General features: G+C 41.8%; 1 protein-coding gene across 1 annotated transcript in view; it reads left to right on the forward strand.

The window, feature by feature from the left end:
* KIAA1217 overlaps positions 1-21,711 on the forward strand; it is a gene marked incomplete at its 3' end in the record, with an annotated part of 184,658 nt that overhangs the window by 73,100 nt on the left and 89,847 nt on the right. Inside the window, exon 3 of the mRNA XM_082015340.1 lies at positions 11,933-12,128. Coding sequence (XP_081871466.1) covers positions 11,933-12,128 — 196 coding nt within the window. The remainder of the gene's footprint in view (positions 1-11,932; positions 12,129-21,711) is intronic.

Raw genomic sequence — 21,711 nt, forward strand, 5'->3', positions numbered from 1 at the left:
CTTGATTATATTTCTCCCGTATTGGCATGTCTGGGTCTTCTTTAGGTGATCTGAAGTTTGCTATATAATACTGTGGAGGCCTGCTTTGCCTCCTTGTGCTGCCTTATGCAGCAATCGGTGAAGCCTGCTACTGCACTGCTATTGTGGTTCTGCGTTTGTGTGCGGTTCATTTTTTCCTGCCAGACTGTGTTTATTCAGAGAACGCTAACTCTTAATCCTGCATCACATCCATATGATTTCAGATCAACTCCCGTAAGAGGAGGGAGAGATGTCTGGATCTAGGTGGACTAGTTTTATATATTTTAACTGTGAATCCTCATCTATCTACTTGCTTTCAAATTGAAATAAATACCATGTTATGATAAGAGGAGGGGGAGAGGTAAGGATGTAGGCAACATTTTTCCCTGGATTGAGGATGGGAAGTGTTAATGGTCTAGCTAAACATCGTCAGTTCCTTACCCGCCCTTAGGTCAGAACTGATGTTTCACATCTTTTGGGAGCAGGAAAGTCCAGAGAAAAGGGACACAGTTATAAGCTGTCACCTCACAGTTATGAGATGACAGGGTCTGAGGAAACTAAGTATCTCAAGTTAATCCTATGCAATGGCTTACAGAGGGCGACGGTTGCACTCTTTTAATGCTGCCATTGTGCAGAGTAATGTCTCTTTCAAAGCATGGTCTTGATATGTAATGATGCCTGGATGTCAAGCAAACATGCAGCATGAATTTTTCCTTTGGAAATCTCATGTATTTGGCAATGAGATGGGACTTAGTCCTTAAAGAATCCATAACTTTTTTCTTTTTAATCAGGATAATAGTTTAATTAAAGGGCAGATAGAACTTCTCAGGTTTGCATGTGTGGAGTGGTGACGTTACAAAAACATGAAAAACCCAAATACAGTTTCAATATTACTGAGACATTAGCAACAGACTGTTTTGTCTTTGTGGTTTGGAATTGGAATTTATCCAGTTGTTGCCGGAAGGCTACATTTAATTTGTACTGTGTTTGCATAAATAGCTTATTTGTAAAAATCGCATTTTACTTGAACAATTCTAAATGATGCATTTATCATAGGGAGAAAAATGATCTATTGTTCTCTTAAAATAAAATGGTACTGCCCTTCCAAGGTATCCAATCGACGAGACCATGAAAAATCACGGCATACTTACATGTTGCTTATCTCGACCCCAGAATCAGCTCTTACATGCTCATATCCCCTGGCTTTGTAAAATTCAAAAGATTCTTTGAATTACTCTCTTAATTATGATGTTGGCATTATAATCACTTGCTAAATAAGATTCTTTAACAATGAATTCCTTGTTATCAAAGCAGTTAGTTACATTTCTTTGCCTGGTATGAATAGCTGCATGCTCTGAACAGGGCAGCAGCAGTTGTCGTGGGAGCCTGACTCTGGCTGAAGGAGGAATCAGTTGCTCAGAGAAGGTTGTTTAGAGCACTGTACGAAATCTCTTTTACCCCCACCTCCACCCTGCAGGCAAATGAAGATTAAGAAAAATACAGGACTTCCACCTATAAGGACTCAAACAGCAGTAGGCAATTTCCACTCCAATTTGAATCTCATTCATGTGTTGGAGGGGAAAAAATGTTTGGGATTTTTTGGGTCTTAAACCCCTTTTAGCACATTTTCACATCCTGTGTGCTTTGAGATCAGATGTAGAATAGTTAAGAGAGATGTGATTGGACAATAATTCTTAATCACACCATAGTTTATCTTATAGTCTTTTTAAAGTTGTGGGTAATCAAGAGTAATATAGTATTTCTAAGTTCTGCTTGAAAGATTCCATATCTCTGTAGTAAGTGTGAAACTTAACACAGAAGTGTAATGACTGTTGCTAACTCCAGCCAAGAGTTGTGTCATTTCTTAGGAAGAATGCATATTTTGCCATTTCTTGTCAGGTATGGTTGCTGGGTATACATTTGAATTTGTGTGGCTCAACTCTTTGCCATTAACTCTTACATTAGAAGAACATTCTCTGTTTCTCTGACACACCACCACACATAGCGCATCTGAACTGAGTCCAGCAAGGGTCCTGAGAATGTTGCATATTAAGTATTGATAGAGCATATTGTTTCCTGGCACATGTGCCTTTCCTTTGTTATTTTTCAGCGCCTCCTCTCCTCTCCTCTCCTCTCCTCTCCTCTCCTCTCCTCTCCTCTCCTCTCCTCTCCTCTCCTCTCCTCTCCTCTCCTCTCCTCTCCTCTCCTCTCCTCTCCTCTCCTCTCCTCTCCTCTCCTCTCCTCTCCTCTCCTCTCCTCTCCTCTCCTCTCCTCTCCTCTCCTCTCCTCTCCTCTCCTCTCCTCTCCTCTCCTCTCCTCTCCTCTCCTCTCCTCTCCTCTCCTCTCCTCTCCTCTCCTCTCCTCTCCTCTCCTCTCCTCTCCTCTCCTCTCCTCTCCTCTCCTCTCCTCTCCTCTCCTCTCCTCTCCTCTCCTCTCCTCTCCTCTCCTCTCCTCTCCTCTCCTCTCCTCTCCCTTTTCTCAGAATACTTTTGGTATGTACAGGTTATTCTCTTTTAATTTCTATTGTTCTTCTTTTTCTTTTCCTGTTAACAATTATGTCTCCCCTTCCCCTTCTTTTCTCTCTTTGATCCACAGGTTTTGCAGTGCATGTTGGTCTCCCTTCATTCAGAACTTGACATTCAAAGGTACTTGATGAAAATTGAATCCTCTCAGAGAGTTAGTACTGTACTTTCTTTTTTCTGCACTCTGCTGTGGATTGAGTTTGTTACCCTTTAACTGTGTGTGTCTTGCTTCACAACTAGCGTTCTCGAATAAATATGGATCTGCATGCTTTTTCCTTCTGTATTTCACAGCAGTGAAGTGTTGTTCGTATAGATTAATTGCATATGGGAGTGCGATGCATGTGCATCCTTCGACTATTTTTGAATTCTGACTTTTCCTTTAAAGGCGTGCTAGACATGAAGTCCACACTCTTGTCTTAGATACTTTGAAATCCACCAAAATTCAGTGGGAGGTCTCAGATAAATAAGTGATCCCTACCAGCTGTCCCAATTCTAACTTTAAGTACTTACACATACTTGGAACTGGCTTAAGGGGTAAAAGTCTTTCTGCGAAGTTATGGACAGCTCTGTGGGCACCCGAGTAAATATTTTTGTATTTGACATGTAAAAAAGCTTATCACTGCAACTTGCCCATTGATCTAATATGTACACTGTGCACCTGTGAACTCACCTGTATCTCACCTTTCTCTTCCATTTCTATATGGCTTGTCAAGCCATATAGAATGGATGACTACTACAGCTGCCTCCCCCCCTGCCCCGGGCAGTGCATGTGCACATGCCTTTCAGATACGTACGTAAAAGGTGCCTCTGCATGGTTGCTACTGCAGTCACAAGCGCAATCACGGAAGCACCATCACAGGAGCACCGAGGTAACAGGTGCTGCGAGCAAGGACGGAGGCCTTGGAGCGTGCAGCGTGCGCAGCGGCTTGTTCGCACCTGGCTTGTCGCTTCCCCTCTCGTTTTGTTTCCACTTAGGGGAGTTAAATAGGCCAATGAACACGCCGACCACAGGTAAGGGTGGGAGAGGCGGAGGTGTGGAGAGCAGTAAGGCGTCTCCCTCCTTTGCCGAGGCGATGGCCTTGAGGGAGGGAAAAGCAAGCGACGGGGCAGGGTGAGAAGGTGGAGGAGAGGCGCAGGAGAAGCTCCTCTCTTCCACAGCACCCCTCTTACAGCAGCTCCTAACTCTCCCCGGGTGCCAGAGCAAGAAGCTCTGGTACGCGCTTCACCACCCGTTTACTTCCATGAGCAGAGGCTAAAAATACTCTGCCGGCGTGGGCGCGCTGCTGCCGGAGGCAGCTCTGCCTCCCGCCCGCTCGTCCCCGGCGTCAGTTCTTGCTGGGCCTGGCAGTGCCCACCGGCTGCCGCGGCCAGGCCCCCACAGCGGGCAGCTCACACCCTGCCCCGAAGACCTCGCTCCCGCTCGCCAGCCTCCCCGTCGATGGCTTGCTTTTTGGTTATTTTTAAAATAGCATGTTAATTAAAAACTCCTTCCTAGCTTGTAGAAACACAGAAAAACAGGTTTTTCCAGGACTGCTGCATGGTGTTGCTTTGCTTTGGGAAACAGACAGCACAAAAACAGACCCTTCTCCTGTTTTCCGTAGGGACATGTGTGGGAGAACAGGGATGGGTAGATAATAATTTTCTTGAATCTGAACACACTATCCCCTAGGTACATTTAGGCATCTGGTATATATTCTCCCCCCTCCACCTCCCCGCCTCCTTTTTGCATGTGGTTTTAAGCATGTAAGGATCTTTCCCCTTTAATCAGCATAATGACAGTTTTTTTAAAAATCACCCCTTTTAATCTTCAGAGTTCTCATGATGGTTTTAGGGATTGTGTAGGTAGGAGTTACCTCACCCGCTGCTGATGAAATGCAGCCATCTCCCGGCTGGAACAAGGGGTCATGCTGGCTCATGAATACTTCACAGTAGGGTTTTTAGGAGGGAAAAGAGAAATAGCTTTCAACTGAAACTGCCATAAGATTTTAATTAAGACAAATGTTGGTGTCCAGGCTGGAATTTATGGATAACTTATTTAAACAAAGTAATAATAAACTGAAGCTATGATGCAAGAATATGACAGAGACTGTGAAAGAACAAGTTTTGCCGTGAGCAAAATTGATGGAGCCATAGAAGCCTTTGGGGGGAAAAATAGTGAGGTGATCAGTCACTTTTTAAATTTGGCTATCACATATAAATAAATATTTCATGTCATAAAGCATTAGAATAAAGCATAGTGTTACACGATTTTATTTTAAAATGAAATATTTCTTTCATTCAGTGTGATTTTTTTGCTGATCATTAATGGGTGACTATTAGTTTTGTCTATCATTTTACTTCAATTTCTACCCTAAAATCTCAGGCCAGCATTTTTCCAAAGAGAAAACCTTGGATTTGGACAGAAACTTACTGAGAAATATTTTTACACTTTAGCATGGATGGCTTGGGTTTTTCTGATATTTCTGATATTCTAACAAGATGCCACAGCATGTTGCATATTTCAGTCTGGACTTGTCTGGACCAATTAAGCTGCTCTTAGACGGGCTGCTGAGTTCCTTAGGGCAACATTTTCAAATGCAAGTTCCTCCAATTAAACATCTGAATAAGACGTCTGGCAGTGTAAGTGCTGAGCACCTACAGCTTTTATTGCTTCTAAGGAATATCTTTACTGTAAACACATAGCTTTCCTGAAAAACAGGCTTCAATTTATCTACGCGTTTACAGTTAGAAACCAAAGTTTGAAAATGTTGCTTCATGTTAGTCATTTATAACAGAGTTTCATGAAAAACTTTCTCTGCTAACTCTGGGGATCACCCTGCTGAAGAGCGAGCCATGGTCCTGCGAAGGGCGAGCAGCAGTCGGCAGCCTCTGGATGTCCTGCTTGGTGACTCACACACTCAGGATTAAAAGAAATGTGTTTTGAAGGTTTGCCACAGCAGGGAGCATGCAGCTGGCCACCAACGGGAGCTAGCAAGGGTCCTGGGAAAATGTACAGATTTTTAGGATGATTTGAATATCATTCCAACCTAAAAAATGGCAGATAAATTCTGACATGTCATTAGACATTTTTTTTTTTTCCACTAGGTGACAGAAACTGGGGTCAGCATCACCCAATACAAAAAGTAGCGATAAAGATCCTGTCATAAGCAGAGAGGAGTTTTGCTTTCAGATAAATTAATAGAATTGAGTAAAGTAACCAGTCGGTGTGGCATCCTGACCCCGGCGTAGCGATGGGCTCTGGTAATGCCTGGCTGTGGCTGAGCATTACCAGGTTTTAGTGCAGCACCTTCCTGTGGCAGCTGCTGCCACTGGCTGAGTTGTCTTCCCTTCCTTCTCGTTCATGCTGGGAGGGGAGGGAAACGCTTTCTTTCACCTTACTTGGGAAAATTCTTCTGGGTCTGTTTCTCCCTTCCTCAGAACACAAAAAGATCTGCACCAGGGCTATACCTCGGGTCCACATACACTGCATTCATTGCTTTGCTTAATTACCATGCTGCAGGCCACCTGGGGACGACTGTGGTTTGAGCTCTGCTTGCATTATTCCTGCGGTGAGTATGGTGAGCTCAGGCTGTCCTCGGGACTGCCGGCAGCAGGAGGAGGCTGGCAGCGCCGCGGCTGAGCGGGAGCTTGGGCAGCATCCAATGGAGAATGTGCCTCAAAGTCAGGGAGGCTGCAGGCAAGTGGGGTGCCTTGGTTCAGTGCTGGGGATGGTGGACAACCATGGCTCAGGCACTGTGTCTCTCCTTACCAAGGAGGAAAGACTTCAGGCCGTTCATACCATAGAAATTAATATTGCCCCCAAACTGAGGGTGCTTGTGAGCAAGGACCGGCTTTGTAACTCGTCGCCATTCATTCAACAGAAAACAGTGAAGCGTTTGTGTTCAAAATGCAGAAATAAAAGCCAGAGACATCCACCAGCCCGTGAGCGGGCAAGAGGGAATAGTATAAATAACTCCTACAGAGTTTGCCCAGTGTTGAGTGGGCAGTTGCCCGCCTGCTCTCTTCAGCTCTCGAGAGCACGGATGCCAGCATGTGCCTGCTCCTGGCGTGGTACTGTCTCCAGTTGATGGTGTCTGCACGGAACATGCCATAGATTTTTCCATCTCATAATGGTGAAATAACACACGGAGAAAAGTGAGCTTATCATGAAGGATGGGCTTATGTTGCATTCAGATGCTGAATCACCTCCCTGCCCCCAGTTCCCCCAGTGAGAGAGAGAGTATCCAACTGCACTCCTTGCATAGATGTAATATGAACTTTAGTTTATATAGACATGTATAAGCATTTAACTTCTGAGAAAGTGCTATGGAAAACATTGTTACAATAAATGCTTAAAAATAAGAACATGTGGGTAGTATTCACTTTCTCTCCAACAGCAATCTGTCACTAACAGCATGTCCGGACAAGTAACACCCTGTAGTTGTGATAATATGGGACCCCAAAGACTCTGTATCTTTGGAGAAAGCAGATCCTTCCTTCAGACAACCATAATTTGGAACTGACACAAATGTGAGGAAGAAATATTATCATTGCAGTAATAAGAGCTTATGTGTTGTGACAATATTTCAGAGTTAAGGAACTCATCATACATTAAACACAGCCTGTTTATATGCATATTTGCAGTCTGTCACATATCCTGTAGCCATCTTCAGCACAAGTCACAGGACAAATAGTTTACTTGAAGGTCAAGAAAAGCCGGTTTCCATTTTTCTTTTTGTTTTACTTCTTTATTTGAAATGTCAAGAAGACACTCAGATAGGGTTTTTTTCCCCATGCTAGGTGTGTTCTTTAGAGCACATGATTGGAAAGAGTTATTTTACTAGTTCTGTATTCTTTTTTAATGTCTTTGTTTACCATTTGTACACTGCCAGGAGTGCTAGCAACTTCGAAGATGTGTATGGTAGGTTCTTTCTCCTGAAGAGATAAGTTTCTGCCAAGATAATGGCTAAGGAAGTTCCTGGAGATAGGAAATAAAAAGTGTGAATTGATCAAGAAATGAAATTAAATCCTTCTTCAGGTCATCGTATTTTTTTCTTAGTTCTTTTTTGTCTGTGAAAATGTGTGCAGCAAATTTACAGGAGAAAATTTTAAAAAGGAAAAGAAGGAAAAAGGTTTCAGTTATATAGTTTAGGATGGAAAACACCTGGAAATGAGCATGGAAGATGTTTTGAAGAGCAGAGCCATAAACCCAGGTAGAACAAAAGGGTAAGAAGATTAGTGGGGGCAAACGTGAGCAGAGGACCAGAGACAGAGGCACACATAGCACTTGAGAAACATCTCTGGTGCCCTGTGACTGCTCATTACATTGGCATCTCAGCAGTATTGTACTTTTCCTTATTCAGGTACCTTCTGATTTCACTCCTAATTATTTGAAATTTTACTGCATTCGAAGAGCCTTGCACTTTTTTTGACTTTTTTCTGAGTCAATGAAAGAGCTAAAGCAGATCTATTGAAAGTGCGTACTTTGGCAGGCTGTAATAGACAGACATCAGTCGTGAAGCATGACTGACCACAGTTTTAATTCTTGATCAAATCCCAAGAGTAGTTGGAAAATATTGGATCTTCTGTAACTGCTACTTCCGCGTGTTATACTTAAATACATATCCTGAGAAGGTTACAGGGATCTATATCCTTGTAAATAAAATAGTAGATCCTAAATAAAATAGTACTCTCAAAGCACTATGTAATTATATGTAAGTTTTCATCAGAAATATTTATCCTTATTTTCATCTTTCCTTTTTGCTGAGCTTCTTACCAAGAGCTAGCATAGGCAAGATTTTTAATCAGAGAAGTCCTCAAGGAGGTTCAGCTCTACTCACCTGGCTGAAAAATGAAGCCTATTGCACAAAGCAGCATGCAGGGGTATGTCTCCTAACGTATAGCTGGAGAGGGAAGACCATGGCTGACTGAGGAAATTGTAACCTAACTAGTATTGGCACAGGGGAAAAGGGAGAGACCCGCTGCCTGGTTCTGAACCTTCCGTTTTCTGGCGTTTATCCCAGAGGTGTGGCTTGGAAAGTGTTTCCTTGGTTTGTGTGCCTGTGTGGAGCATCTGTTTACAAGTGTCTTAATTTTGGATAGCGCTACTCCTTAGTGGGCATGTCTTGAGTTCTCTGTTAGGTATTATGTTCTTTGCCCTTTGCTAGCAGATATATTAAAAAGGCAGCCACCCAGGCCCCGTGATGTCCGGCGCATTACTTTCACTGGATTTATGCAACATGCAGCTACAGTGCCATCCTGACTCTAGTAGCAGCAGTCTATGCTGGGACTCTAGTTGGGTTCTGATGGGTCCTGAAACACGGGCTGTATGGTGAATATTTATTTTGTAAATGCTTATACCACATGCTGATTCCTGAAAAGTACTTAAAGGAACAATTCCTGAAATACTATTTTAAGCTTTTGAATATTTAAAAAGTATGTTAGTGAACATTCTATGGAAAAAATATATGTGGTACAATTTATTAAGTATTTCTTTTCCATCTGTCTTATTTATCTTATTTGATGCTGGAGTGAAGACGCTGAATAATTATTACAGGGGTTAGATAATGCTGAAGGTTTCTGCCCCGCTTGCTTCAACTGTCTTTACAAGTCCTTGTAGGTTATGGCTCCATAAGTGTTGCTTGTCCTCTCCCCACTTCATGGGCTGGTTTTCCTAAGAAGTGCTGCCTAGGAATCCGTTTGATTATTAAGTAGCATCAAGCCTAGTGCTTATTGCCAATAATAAAAATGCTTTCCTATCAAATGTACACTCATATCTCTCAGTTACTTGAATAGCCACTGTTGTTGCTGTGTCTGAGGATTTTTTTATAATCTGTTTAAAATTCAGAATTACTCCTGAAATGCAATGTTTACACAAGTTGAGCATGACAAATAGCTTGAAGCCTTTCATAAACGGTATGTGTATATATGGCAGATCTCATTAATAGCTTGCATTGTTTTTATGTTTGTATTACTCCACTTACTAGAGTGGAACTACTATGGATTTGCACTGATGTATATTAAGAGGAGGACTGAGCTTCATGTCTGAGCAGAATCCGTGATGTGACTCTGCCTTGCTTCAGAAGGCTCCATTACACCTCTTGGGGCTGCAGTGCTTGATCTGAGGAATGAGGGCTGCCAAAAGGGGTCTTTTTTAGTCACAGTAATACTGGCATTATCATCCAGGGGGATCTGAGATGCTGTATGTCAGGTCCTAAAGAATTGCCCCAGGGACAACCAAAGACACACACAACATGGCTGAGGTTGGCTCCGCCTGCGCATTGACAGGACACACTGGGCTACTGCACAGCTGAAACTGTGCCTCTTGCTTCTGGTGGTGAAGTATCCCCTTACTGCTTAAATATGCACCTGTTCATACATGTTGATAAACTATATACATGCAAGTGCATGTCTCAAATGACATCTGGGGATTCAAATGAAAGAGAAACAAAAATAAGCAAAAGTAAAGCAAAATAGGCTTGATTCATATTATCAAAATATTTTTTTTCATAAAGTAACAAAAGCCTTCTGCAGGTTGATTTTGTTCCTTTTTTTTGCATCTTGTTTTATTTATAGTTATGTTTTTCTAGAAAGTGAGAATTATATGCCTTCTAGCTCCCTATTAATGGATACATACAGATAAGTTATTAATCAATACAAGGAACTACAAAGCTGTAATGACTTGGCTTGGTAGTACTCCTGTAATATGCCTGTGTAAATAAAATACTTCAGCAGTGATGGTTCCCAAGCCATATTGGAAAGTTGAATGAAGAAGTACTGACTAATCAAATTCTTTCCCTGTGTTTGCAGGTCACTTGTCACCTCTGTAAATTTTCAGACAGAAGCCCCTTTATTTACAACCTGCAGGCTAGTGCTGACTGTGTCAGAGACACTTCAAAGCGTACTTTAGTTTGCTGAGAACAAATGTTTTTAGCTTTAAGTCCTGCAAAAATTCAATGCTCTTGAACAATTTCACTGCAGGACATTGGATAATACCTAATATTTTAATATTAGCATTTCAAATGTGAAAAGTTCTGGAGGATTTAGCTTTCTTGTGAGGTATTTCTAATTTATTGTAGTTTGTGAGCAACTGCATAACTTGGCAACAACAGGCCTCTATAGCCAGCTGACAAAAAATCTAATAAAAGTTAAAAAGTTCTTCATACTTTCAAGGTCACGTAGGGAATATTTTGTGATGCATGCTATTGCTGAAGCACTCACCTCATTTCACTTGAAAAACCACTGACGGGACCAGATGTCAGCAAGATAAGTCATCTTGGCTTTCCAGAAGAAGCAAAACCTTTTCTGGATCTTGACAGCATCTTCAAACCTAGAGTTGAAGTTCATTTTAATACAAGGGATTTTTAATATACTAGCATCTAACCTTAAATAATAGGGAAGAGGAAAGCATATATGTTTTACAACATCTTGTGCCTGGTGCTGATTATAGGCCTTTATAAAATTCATATTTACATACTGGTTTTGGTGCAGAGTAAGCTTGCTTTGCTTTGAATTTCTGCTTGTACAGTGTCTGTTCTAGTTTGTTTTATATAGAGTTTGCTTAAGAAACTGGAAAATTATTCTTCCAACGTAATAGTAACATCTGGTTGAGGGAGTTTCACTAAACAGTATTGAGTACGCTTTTTAAAGCAACCTCTCTTTGAAGAAACCACTTCTTACAATGTCACTTACAGTTAGCAAAAATATCTTCAGGCCGTTGTATTTCCTATTGAGCGTGGTTTTATTAGTCAGATCATACAATGAAGAGTCAGTAGAAATGCATAAATGAAACCATCTCTCCCTCCTTCTGAGAGAGTAGGCTTTTTCCAGATACTGTGTTTAGCAATTTACTAGTATGGTTGCCCAGTAAAAATCATACTTAATTTGGTCAGTTAATGAAGACCTTTGTGATTTATGCTGATGCAACAAAAAGTAAGATAATTGTTTGTGGTTTCAGCTAGAAATGTTGGATGGCTATTTTGGCCTTGCTGTATGACCTGTACCTTTCATAGACAGCACAACAGAATATACTGAGGTTGATAGCTTACAATTACATCACAGTAATTCTTTTCAGAGGATTTTTCTCAGTAGACTTGTCAACATAAGACTGTGTGTGTGGACATGCCCACGCTATAGTGGTTGTTTGAGCAGCAAGGAATGGCATTACCATATATCTCCTCAGCACATGTCTTATCCTCAGGGCCTTGTTAGCAAGAAAATTTGAAATGTGGGTGTACAACCATAAAAACCATAGCAAAATACCCAAGGACACTGTTTTCCTACATAACCTACACAGAAGTGATCTTCAGCATACCAGTATTTAAAGAAGTTTGGACTTCTTCCGTCTTCTCTTTGTTTTTTTCCCCCCATATTCCAGTTTCAGTAGACTAATAATAAAATGCTCTGTTTTGCAGACAAGAAGCCCAAAGCCGTCCCAGAGCCCACAGCCCAATTTGGGTGACCAGACAGAACACCTCTCTGAAGCATCTGCAGATTCCTTAGAGGCCATGTCTGAGGGCGATTCTCCAACCCCCTTTTCGAGGGGCAGCCGCACGCGGGCAAGCCTTCCCGTGGTGCGGTCGGCAAACCAAACAAAGGAAAGATCACTGGGTAAGACCCTGCTTCAGTCCTTCTCCTCTCTGCTCCTAGCCTGCGTTTTCCCTTTGTGCATTTAAAATAGTTTTTAAATAGTTTTGGGTTAAAAAAGTAAAGACTTCTGTAGCACATTATTTTTAGTGTCTTAGTGTCTGAGTATTTTGTTCTTTGGAAATCAGCACAGTATAGGGTATTGAGTAACTTGGGGGAATGGTGAAATTATTTTCATAAGATCTGAAAGTGTGGTGGGAACATGGTAGATGGGGAGCAAGATCCAGACCCTGACATGAAATGCTGCCTAACAGTTAAAACCCAATATTGCGAATACTTTTTGACAAGCCTGCACACTATGCGGCAGTGAACTTAGTACAAGATTGCACCCTCATTTTCGGACAGGAGACACAAGGCTTTTACCTTTTCTCTTCAAAGCCAGACCTGGCTGGAAGAAACTTAGAGATATTATTGCCTGACAGGTCCAGCTCTCAGTGAAAAGACTTGGTATTTGCGTGGCAGTAGCTTTCCAGGCAGAGGATTTGAATGGATATGCTGACAGACATGCCCTTTACTTTGGGGCAGTGCCTTTCCGTCTGTGTGCTGACATGGGTGATACGTTAGTGCAGGTGGACGACTCTGCTTCCTGCGTTCTTCCCATATCTCGGGGTTGAATTAAGCCCAGCTGTGAACCAGAGCTCCTTTTCGAAGAGTGGAATTTGTCCCGGAGACTCTGCTCTCAGCTGATGGATGGTACGAGTAAAGGCTGTTTTTTTGAGGGAGGACACCAGAGGGCAGTTAAGCTGCTGCAAGAAGGCAGCATTAACTCGCATGCGGATTGCTGAGGAAGGCAGGTTTTTGCTCAGAGGTAATAAACTGAAATGCTGCTTTCCTGTAGGCTCATCTCCCAACATAGAGACTGACATAAACTGAAGGCTGGGCTGTAAATCATACCATGCTTGTAAGCTTGTCATGGTGGTTTACTTGTTTCTCAACAATCTAAGACAGTTTTTGTCAAGAACATTATTATGATATCTGACAAGCACAACAAATGAGAAGAAAACAGGGCTGTAAGGGGTCCCTGCCACCCCCAGAGCTGGCAAGTGTAGAGCAGTGGGGCTGGGGACAGGGGACTCATCCCTGCCCGTGTCACCTCCTGGAGTGGCACTGCTGCCCTGCCAAGGCCTGCTGGGCCACCAATGTATCAGGCTCTTTGGGAAGACATTTTGAAGACTCCTACCTGGACAAGACTTTTTTGGTATAGAGGTGTTTTTAAGAGCAAGCATGTAGCACGTGTGTGTTTACTATACATGCAGAGGATTCACCTGTGTCTATATGTCACTGCTGGCTAGGGTGTCCTCAGAATGACTTGCTTCACCCTGAGATTTTCTGGAAAACATATATTTGCTTCAATGTGATGTCAGGTGGATTGGGCCTTTGCAGGTCCCTGTGTGACTTGCAGTCCAGCCTCAGCACATGGGTGCTGGCTGGTATTCAGCGATTACCCCAGGTCACGTAGTGTATCTCATCTCTGAACTTCTGTTTCAGGTGTGAGCTGAGAATTGATAAACAGCTTTCAGGAGGCTTTTTGTTGGCATCAAAGCGGGTGGCCTGCTGTGCACCAGTGCTTTCTGCAGTGTTTTTGCCCCCAAAAGCTGAACTAGAAACAGCTTTCTCATTGTCAGTGTATACATCTGAAAAGAATACAACAGCCCTGTTTCTGGAAAAGACTTAAGAGCTTATCACTACAAAGAAACCTGGTAGGTTTATAGGAAGGGCTGTACTGGGATAGACCAATAGTCCGCCTGGCCCTGTATTTTGTCCCCAAGAGGGACCATAGGCAGCTTGTCTAGGCAAGAGGAAGAACAGGGTAGGTATGCAATGCATGATCCTTCCCTTGAGGACTCTCCCAGCCTCAAGCTATCTTTAGCGTAGGGATTTCGCGGTTATGGTTTCTGCCTGTTTCTTTAACCCTCGAGAGATGTCTCCTCCAGGTATTTGTTCAGTCTCCCTTTGAACCCGTGTAAATTTTTCGCATCTGCAGCAGTGTAGCTGTGACTTTGGCAGCAAGTTTTGTTGGTTTGCTGCCCAATAATCGCTTTTCTCTTGCTTTGTTTTGTATTTGCTTATCTGCTCTAAGTTAATGTCGTGCCCCCTTGTCCTTCTGTTGGAAGTGACAGCAAACATTAGATCGCTATCTGCTCCCCCTGAGCCATCTCTGAGTTTGTAGGCCTGTCATTTCCCTCAGGTCATCTCTTCTCCAGGCTGAGAAGTGCTGCTTTAATTACTTGTTCCTCACCCAGAAACCATCCTGGACATTTGATTATCATTATTGCCCTTCTTTGCACCTTTTCCAGTTCAACAGTATCTTTGCTGAGATGAGAGGACCCGAGCTGCACAAGCGCACTGTTAAGTAGTCCACTCTTAAATCCTTTTTTTAAGTGTTGGTAGCACATACTGAAACGTGTTGTCCAGGTCCTAGTGGAGGATGGTCACGTGAAGATGTACTGTTTTATTTAATGGCCAGGATTTCAGACCTTGCAAGGTGCCCTATCTCAGCCCGTCTTTCATACACTAGAGACAAACCCCTGGCTTATCCCAGCATGAACAGGCAAAATGCAGGAAAAAGAAACGCAATGTAATATGAAGCATTTGAGTTGAGAGTTTTTAGATTTGAAACTGGAGCAAAATAAGCCTTTTCCCACTTGCATTGCAGGAGGGGTCACAGCTATGTGTGTGGCTTAAGGGATCATCATATTAGCCAAATAGGAGGCAATATATTGTCACCACCCCGCGATCTGTCATTTTCAAGTTGTTCCAGGAACTATTAATAGCAAACAGTTAGTTTTAAAAGATAGTCTAAAAAAATTTTTCTAAAATAGTTCAGTTTTAGATTATTATTCTTTAATACATTTCTTTTACAATAATGTCCTTTTCAGTCTTTTCTGCCAGTGTGTTCTAACACCATCATGAGCAATGTTCTGAAATTTTAATTTTGAGACTCTTCGCAGAGTGTGGCCCTGTTAGGGTTGTTTTTACCTCCATCAGTACAAGGGCAGTGTCTATTTTTAAAAAAACAGGAAACTGTGTAGAACTGCAATTTTAAAAGCATCATGAAAATATTTCTGTTCACATGATTTTAAAAAAGTTATGTATAATCACCTCCCTTTCCATCTCTATTAATTTTTTAATTTAATCTAATTTAAATACAAATTCAGTTTTGATCCTCAGCCAACATCATTTCAGTGAGGAAATTGACCAACTTTCGTGAATTTTTATTAATTTTACATTTAATATGTCAATGCCATTGTTTTAAAAACCTGATGTTTTCTTTTTGAAGTTCTAATTCTTCTATAATTTCCTATTTTACTAACTACGTATGAGTCAGTTTATTTTTAAATTGTGGTCAGAATTAAGATGGAGCCTGAGAAGGAATAGCCGTATTGCATTTTGATTACACCAACATCATGGTTTTGTCAGTCAGGACTAATCTAATAGGACATGGTATTCTGACATGCAAGGCTATCGCATGCCATGTGGAGTCGACCTAGAAAACGATATTCCAGTTGTGGGCCCATTTAAAATTTCAGCCACAGCTTTCAAAATTGAGGTCTTTCTTGGCTAAGAGGTCCATCAGAAATTGGCACTTGCCTCATCAATCTGCAGCCTGGAGACAAAGCGAGATATTAAAGTAAATTAATTCACTGTGCAAGAGAAAATTAAATGTATTTTAAAATATCTATTTGAAAGCTAGGAGTTTTTCCAGTGTGATAACTGTGGGAAAAAATTATCTAGCAAAACTGTCAGAGCAAGAATCAGCTGAAACCTGGAAAGCGCTCAAAAGCTTTCCGCAAACTTCACTTGCAGTTTGCCTGGAGGAAGCAGAACCTGACAAGCGCCCAGCGAGGTTACGCCAGCAGCCAGCCTGTGCCCGCGCTGCCGCTCGCTGCTGTCGCGGCTCAACCTCAGCGAGGTCCCTCCTCAGCAAAATGAAGAGTGACAAATATTTTCACGTGTGCTCTCTCTTGTGGCACATCTGTACAAATGATGGGCCTGATCCTTTCTAAGGGCGGGCGCCGGCATCTTCTGTGGTGACTGAGCAGTCGGGGCAGTTGACATGATCGGTTGCAGCCCCGAAAGGCAAGGTGTGATTACAACCTCTGACTGCAGTAACAGCTGTGGGTGCTCCCCCAGGACCAGGCTGTTTGTGCAGGGTTGGATCAAGGAAGAATTTGGTATTAGGAGGGATTTCCATAAATGCACAAGGATTTGGGTTTGAGAAGTTGCTGAGGACGAAGCTTTATGGCTCGCGGGCTGCAGGTGCCTTCTCTCGGTGTCCCAGCCAGGGCGCCCGGCTGTTCTGGTCCAGATGAGTAAGAAGCAGAGGATGACTGACCCCTTGCTGGCAAACCAGTGCCTAAACTTAGGTGGCATTGAAGGGCCTCTGCAGACCTGTGTGATTCTGCCAGCATTTACATTTTATTTGCCTTATTTGCCTTATTTTGCCTTACAGGAGTAAAATTACAGAACCGCTTAAGGGTTGGCACAGGGATGGTCTTAATCTGTCATGGAATATTCTGAGTATTATTTGTTAGCCCCCCAACACCAAGTTTTACCAGGTGCAGATTTTAGTGTCTGATTAATTAGTTTGCTGCCACCTTCTATGGAAATGCTGTTACTGATTATAATAGTAACACCTGGATCTTTTGTAGCATTTCTTGCAGGTGTTTCTCAAAACTTATTAAAAGAGAGTCAGGGCCATAGCTACAATTTTACACATAGGAAAACTTTTGCAGAGAGAGGGATAGTGACTTGGTTGCTGTCACCTGATGGTAGCAATAACTCTCTATACGTATGTATGCAATGTACCGTAAGACTTACACAGAAAAATATAAACGCTAAAGGTAGACTTGTATATTATATTGGTGGTAATTAATTGTTATTTACTATTTATGAGCTAGAAATTAAAATAGGCATGTTAAATCAGGCAGAAGATGTGTGAACGGCCGTAGATTTTATAAGAGAAGTCTGTGATTTGTTAGCCATGGCACTGCCCTCTCAGAGTCCCTAGGGCATGATTCAAGCCTAATGAAGTCAGCAGGATCTTCAGTTTAATTCGTGGGAGAGGAACTCCCTGGGAACTGCATCTCAAGTTAAGGCTGACTGTAGCTTTAATGTATTCAGTCATCTTAAAGAAATTTTCCCTATCTTGTCTTTTTACAGTGTATGCAAAGCAGCCAACATGCAAAAAAGTCATGTAAATATTTGCTGTCATGGTCAGGTACATTATCATGAGCTGTCAGGTCTACAGGAGAAAACAGCCTGAAACAAGTCTTTCCAATTATTGAGTTAAAACACGGATCATGGGAAATTAAAATATTCCAAGGTAACAGTAGTTTTCCTGTCCAACTTTTCTAGACTTTATCTTCTTTCCTATTTCTTCAAATAGCTGAAGTTTTTGGACTTCAAAAGAAAAAAAAACCCCACCACCTCTTACCTGAAATATTTTGCATCAAAAGAGCAAACGAAGGTAAACAATCATATCGACATATCATTGCGCTGGGAGGTTTTTCTGTTTCATTTATTGTCCTTAAATGATTTGTGAAAGACAGCTATATGGAAGAGTGAAATATGGGCCTTCCCAGGCTAGCACTCGTGCACTCATTTATTGTTTGCTTAACACATTCTTCCTCCTAGAAGAGAATGTCTTGTGTGTACCTGAAAAAAAATGCTTCCAAGAAGCAAGATCTTATTTAGTACCTAGTATTTCAACAGAAGCACGTTCTGTCTGCCACTAAAAAGCTGATAAGTAGTATATTTTAGATGCTCTGTCACACTGGAGCTGAATTTGAATCCATTGCAACAGGCTGTATCAGCATGGATCCAATGGGTTCGTTGCAGTGATACTAGAGTAGATGTGTGGTGTGCTAAATAAAACTATTAGCTATGCAAGTCTGTATCTGTCACTGCTATATCTGTTAAATGTTTTTTGAATGCAATCTATTATTTATTTGCACTGCAGTAATACTAAAGGACCCTGACTGAAAATGGGACCTCACCATGTTGGGTAATATACATAGTGAGAAAATACTCCTATTGCAGGACCTTGCAACATGAATAAACCAGAATGAAAAGCGATGAAGATAAAGGGAGAGGTAGAGTAATTAGGGTCCAAATTGATCAACTGAATAAAGCTATGACAAGGTGGCAATAGCTTTCCTCTTTACTCCAATCATGCCAGCACAGAAGGTGCAATGTCTTTGTCCTGCTTTACCACTATTTCTTATTTCATTTAGCAGCAGCAATTTGGGCTTTCAGCATTTGGTGTCTGCTGGAAGAGAGATTTGGCAGCTGGAATAGCTTGTACAGGCCAAACTACCCTTCAGAGGAAAGGTAGGAGGCCAGATGGAGCTGTCCCATGGGTCGTATCTGGCACAGGAGCTATTGTTTAGACAAATTAGATATAATTTTCACGTTAGGTAAAATTTGTAAGTCTACCTCTAATACAGTAAGTCACACAAACACCAGATCCTTCCATTTGCACAAGGGCATACAAAGAAAGTGTATTGCAATTCCATGGTTTGCAAGACGTGAGATTTTGGCCAAGCAGAGAAGCGTACTACTAGCCTGTCCCTCAGCACAGTGTATTTAGGATTTGCTGCCAGTGCTGACAGCAAGTCCCTGAATGAGGACAGCTCTTGGATTTAGTCATTGCTCCCAATACTGTTTATATATTTAGGTAGTGACTCTAATGCATAGTTACTACGCTGAGCCTGAGTTCAGGTTTCTGTTCTCAAAGGGAAATACTATCATCTCTGTGGTATCATGTAAGGCCGTCTCTTGTTTTTCTTCTCATTCTCTCTCTATTCTGCATTTTAGGCTATAGAGTAGCCTGATTTAAACAGGATAAGAGGATAATCACTGCATCAGAGGCTTGTTGATAGCATGCTGATTAGGGCACTCTCTTGGGATATTAGGGGCAATGGTCTGAGCAACTCTCAAGATGGGAGCCCTTCTGGATAAATTTTTAACTACTCAACTGTTTCATAAAAGAGAAGCACTTGGTAACATTGCTTCTACCCAGTTACCTTCTGTGATGAATAGGCCAGCTGTGGGGATGAGGGCAGAGCAGTGAATGTTGTTTATCTTGGCTTTAACAAGGCCTTTCACATGTTTCTCATAGCATCCTTGTAGTTATACAGGGGAGATACAGGTAGCCTTCAAGATGTGTAGGGCTTAATGCTTTAAAGTCTAACTGGCAGCTGGTTTTCAGTGGTCTTCCTCAGGGGTAGACTCTGGGGCCAGCCTGGCTGTTGGGATGGAATGAACCCTCAGCAGGGTCAAGTCTGACACTAAGTTTGGCAGAGCTTGTAATATGCTGGAGGGTCAGACAGCCACTCACTGGGACGCCAGTGAGCCAGAGGAACGGGCTAGCAGGAACTTCATAAAGCTTCACGGAGGCAAATGAAGTCTTTCAGCAGGGACAGAACAGCCCTGTGTGACAACATAGGCAGGGCCAGCCTGGCTTGGGAGCAGCTTTGCAGAAAGGACTTAGGGTCTGACAACAAGCAGGTTGAGGAAATTGATTATTCCCCTCTTCACAGCATTTGTGATGTTGCACGTGGAGTATTATTACCAGTTTTTATTCCCCTGGTACAAAAGAGATAAAGACAAACTGACAAGAACCCAGCAAATGACCTCTTGGTGTTCCTCTCCTTAACCACACTAACTAAGCTCACTGGTCCAAGATCCTGTTTAATGTAGGCCTTAACATCTTAACAAAAAGTCAAGCTGCTTGTTAGAGCCCAGGTAGGTGGATTTCTGGTGTGATGCTGTAACCAGCTGTGCTCTTACATACTGATGGCTCAACCCCTAAACTTGCTACTGGCAGCAGTGAACTCTTTAGAAATGAAGTAACTTCAGAAGTACTGAAGAGAATTCCTACAGTAAATACAGAAAATTCAGTAGATGCAGCAAAGCTACCAAGTCATGTATGGTCTATGTGACTTTAATACTCCATGACTATAGAGTATTGAAATGGTGACAGCACTGAATGCATCAGTTCTACATGGGTTAATTCTAAAAATCAGGGTTTATAAATATCGTCACCACTCAAGTAATATGTGTTTGATACAGCTGATTTTTATAGGAAGGAAATGCAATTGGGTAGGATCTTTCTCTCTTTGTGTTTATTCAAGAGGAAGAACATATATTCCAAGAAATTTAATTGATGTTTTCTTGTCTTTTTTGCTATTGCCCCTTTAAAAGTTGCTAACAAAAATGTCCCTCTGTAAAATACTTGCTTACAGCATCCATAGGTGCTTAACATGTCTACATCTGTCTTTGGCAGACACATCCTCTGAAGTTGTACTAGCCAGCTTACTACCTTTGGCTGGGGTGGCTGGCCATGGCTTACTGGCTTCTTCAGAGGTCAGCTTCTGGTGGGCAGAAGCAGTGCAGCTGCTAGAACCTGCGTAGGCATGTCCTGCGCCTGTTCATGTGTAGTTCTCTGATTTTACTACAAAATGGATGAATGTGAACTGGAGTAAATGCAACATGGCGGAGCCTATGGGGCCTCTGTAATATAGCTCTGGTACACATGAAATTTCTAGTTCATCTCCCTGAGTTGCTCAGTTGTCATTTTTTTATATTTTGTCATTAACTATCATAGGATTTTTGTGTTCTTCCGAGTTTACTGGCATTGTTTTGTCGGTTGGGGATATGGCAAAGTCATCTTGTTGGTCAGTTGGGGTATTCTGGCAAGAGCAAGGGTATAGATGCAATTATTGTCCAAAAGTCATCCAAGCATGTTGTTTTCCACCTGGGGAACTCGGTTAAACTGTAATGTGCCCTCAAACTCTCAAGATGATAGAAGAAACTGTCTACACTTGATGGACTTCCTGACATTGGTATATGGACAAAATTGTCTTTTGACAATAGGCTATTTCACAGGTTTTATGTGCAATCAGATAGGACAGATACCATTTTTTCTTTAGGTAAAAAAGTTGTCCATTTTCTTTTTGGTTTTTACTTTTTCTTCTTAGCAAGCTAAATGTATCCGTTTGTAGAAGAGTGCTAGTATTTGAGTGACAGTTTAAAATCTTTATTTTTCATAACACTTCAGTAGAAATTTTATGTGACTACTGAATACTCCATGTCTTTTTTCATTAGGTAACAAATCTATTGCCGAATTACAGCAAGTCACTATAAATAGCAGAAAAGGATGAAATAGCAGTAAGAAGTAGTACTGGACTAAATTAAACAGTTACTATTTTTATTGAAATTGTTATCAACTTAATACCTTGAGCAAAACTCTTCAGGCTATTCTGGAAGAATATTATATAAAATAAGTAATTGTTTTTATTGCATTAAAAGATCTACTTTTTGACTCTCTTAGTACTTGAAGACAGCTGAGGATATTTATAGACATTTTCTGAATGTGGAGGACAGATATCAGCAGGGAGTAGCTAATGGAAACTAGTACGAGAGCTTCAGGCTAGAAATACCACAAGGATCATGGCAGTGACCTCAGACGAGCTGAAAATGTGTGTGGTGAAATAAGAGAGACAAGTCTTGAGGATGTGGAAAGAAAGAACTGCATATTGAG

This window comes from Phaethon aethereus (assembly GCF_964289735.1).
Source record: "Phaethon aethereus genome assembly, chromosome: 2".
NCBI lineage: Eukaryota > Metazoa > Chordata > Aves > Phaethontiformes > Phaethontidae > Phaethon > Phaethon aethereus.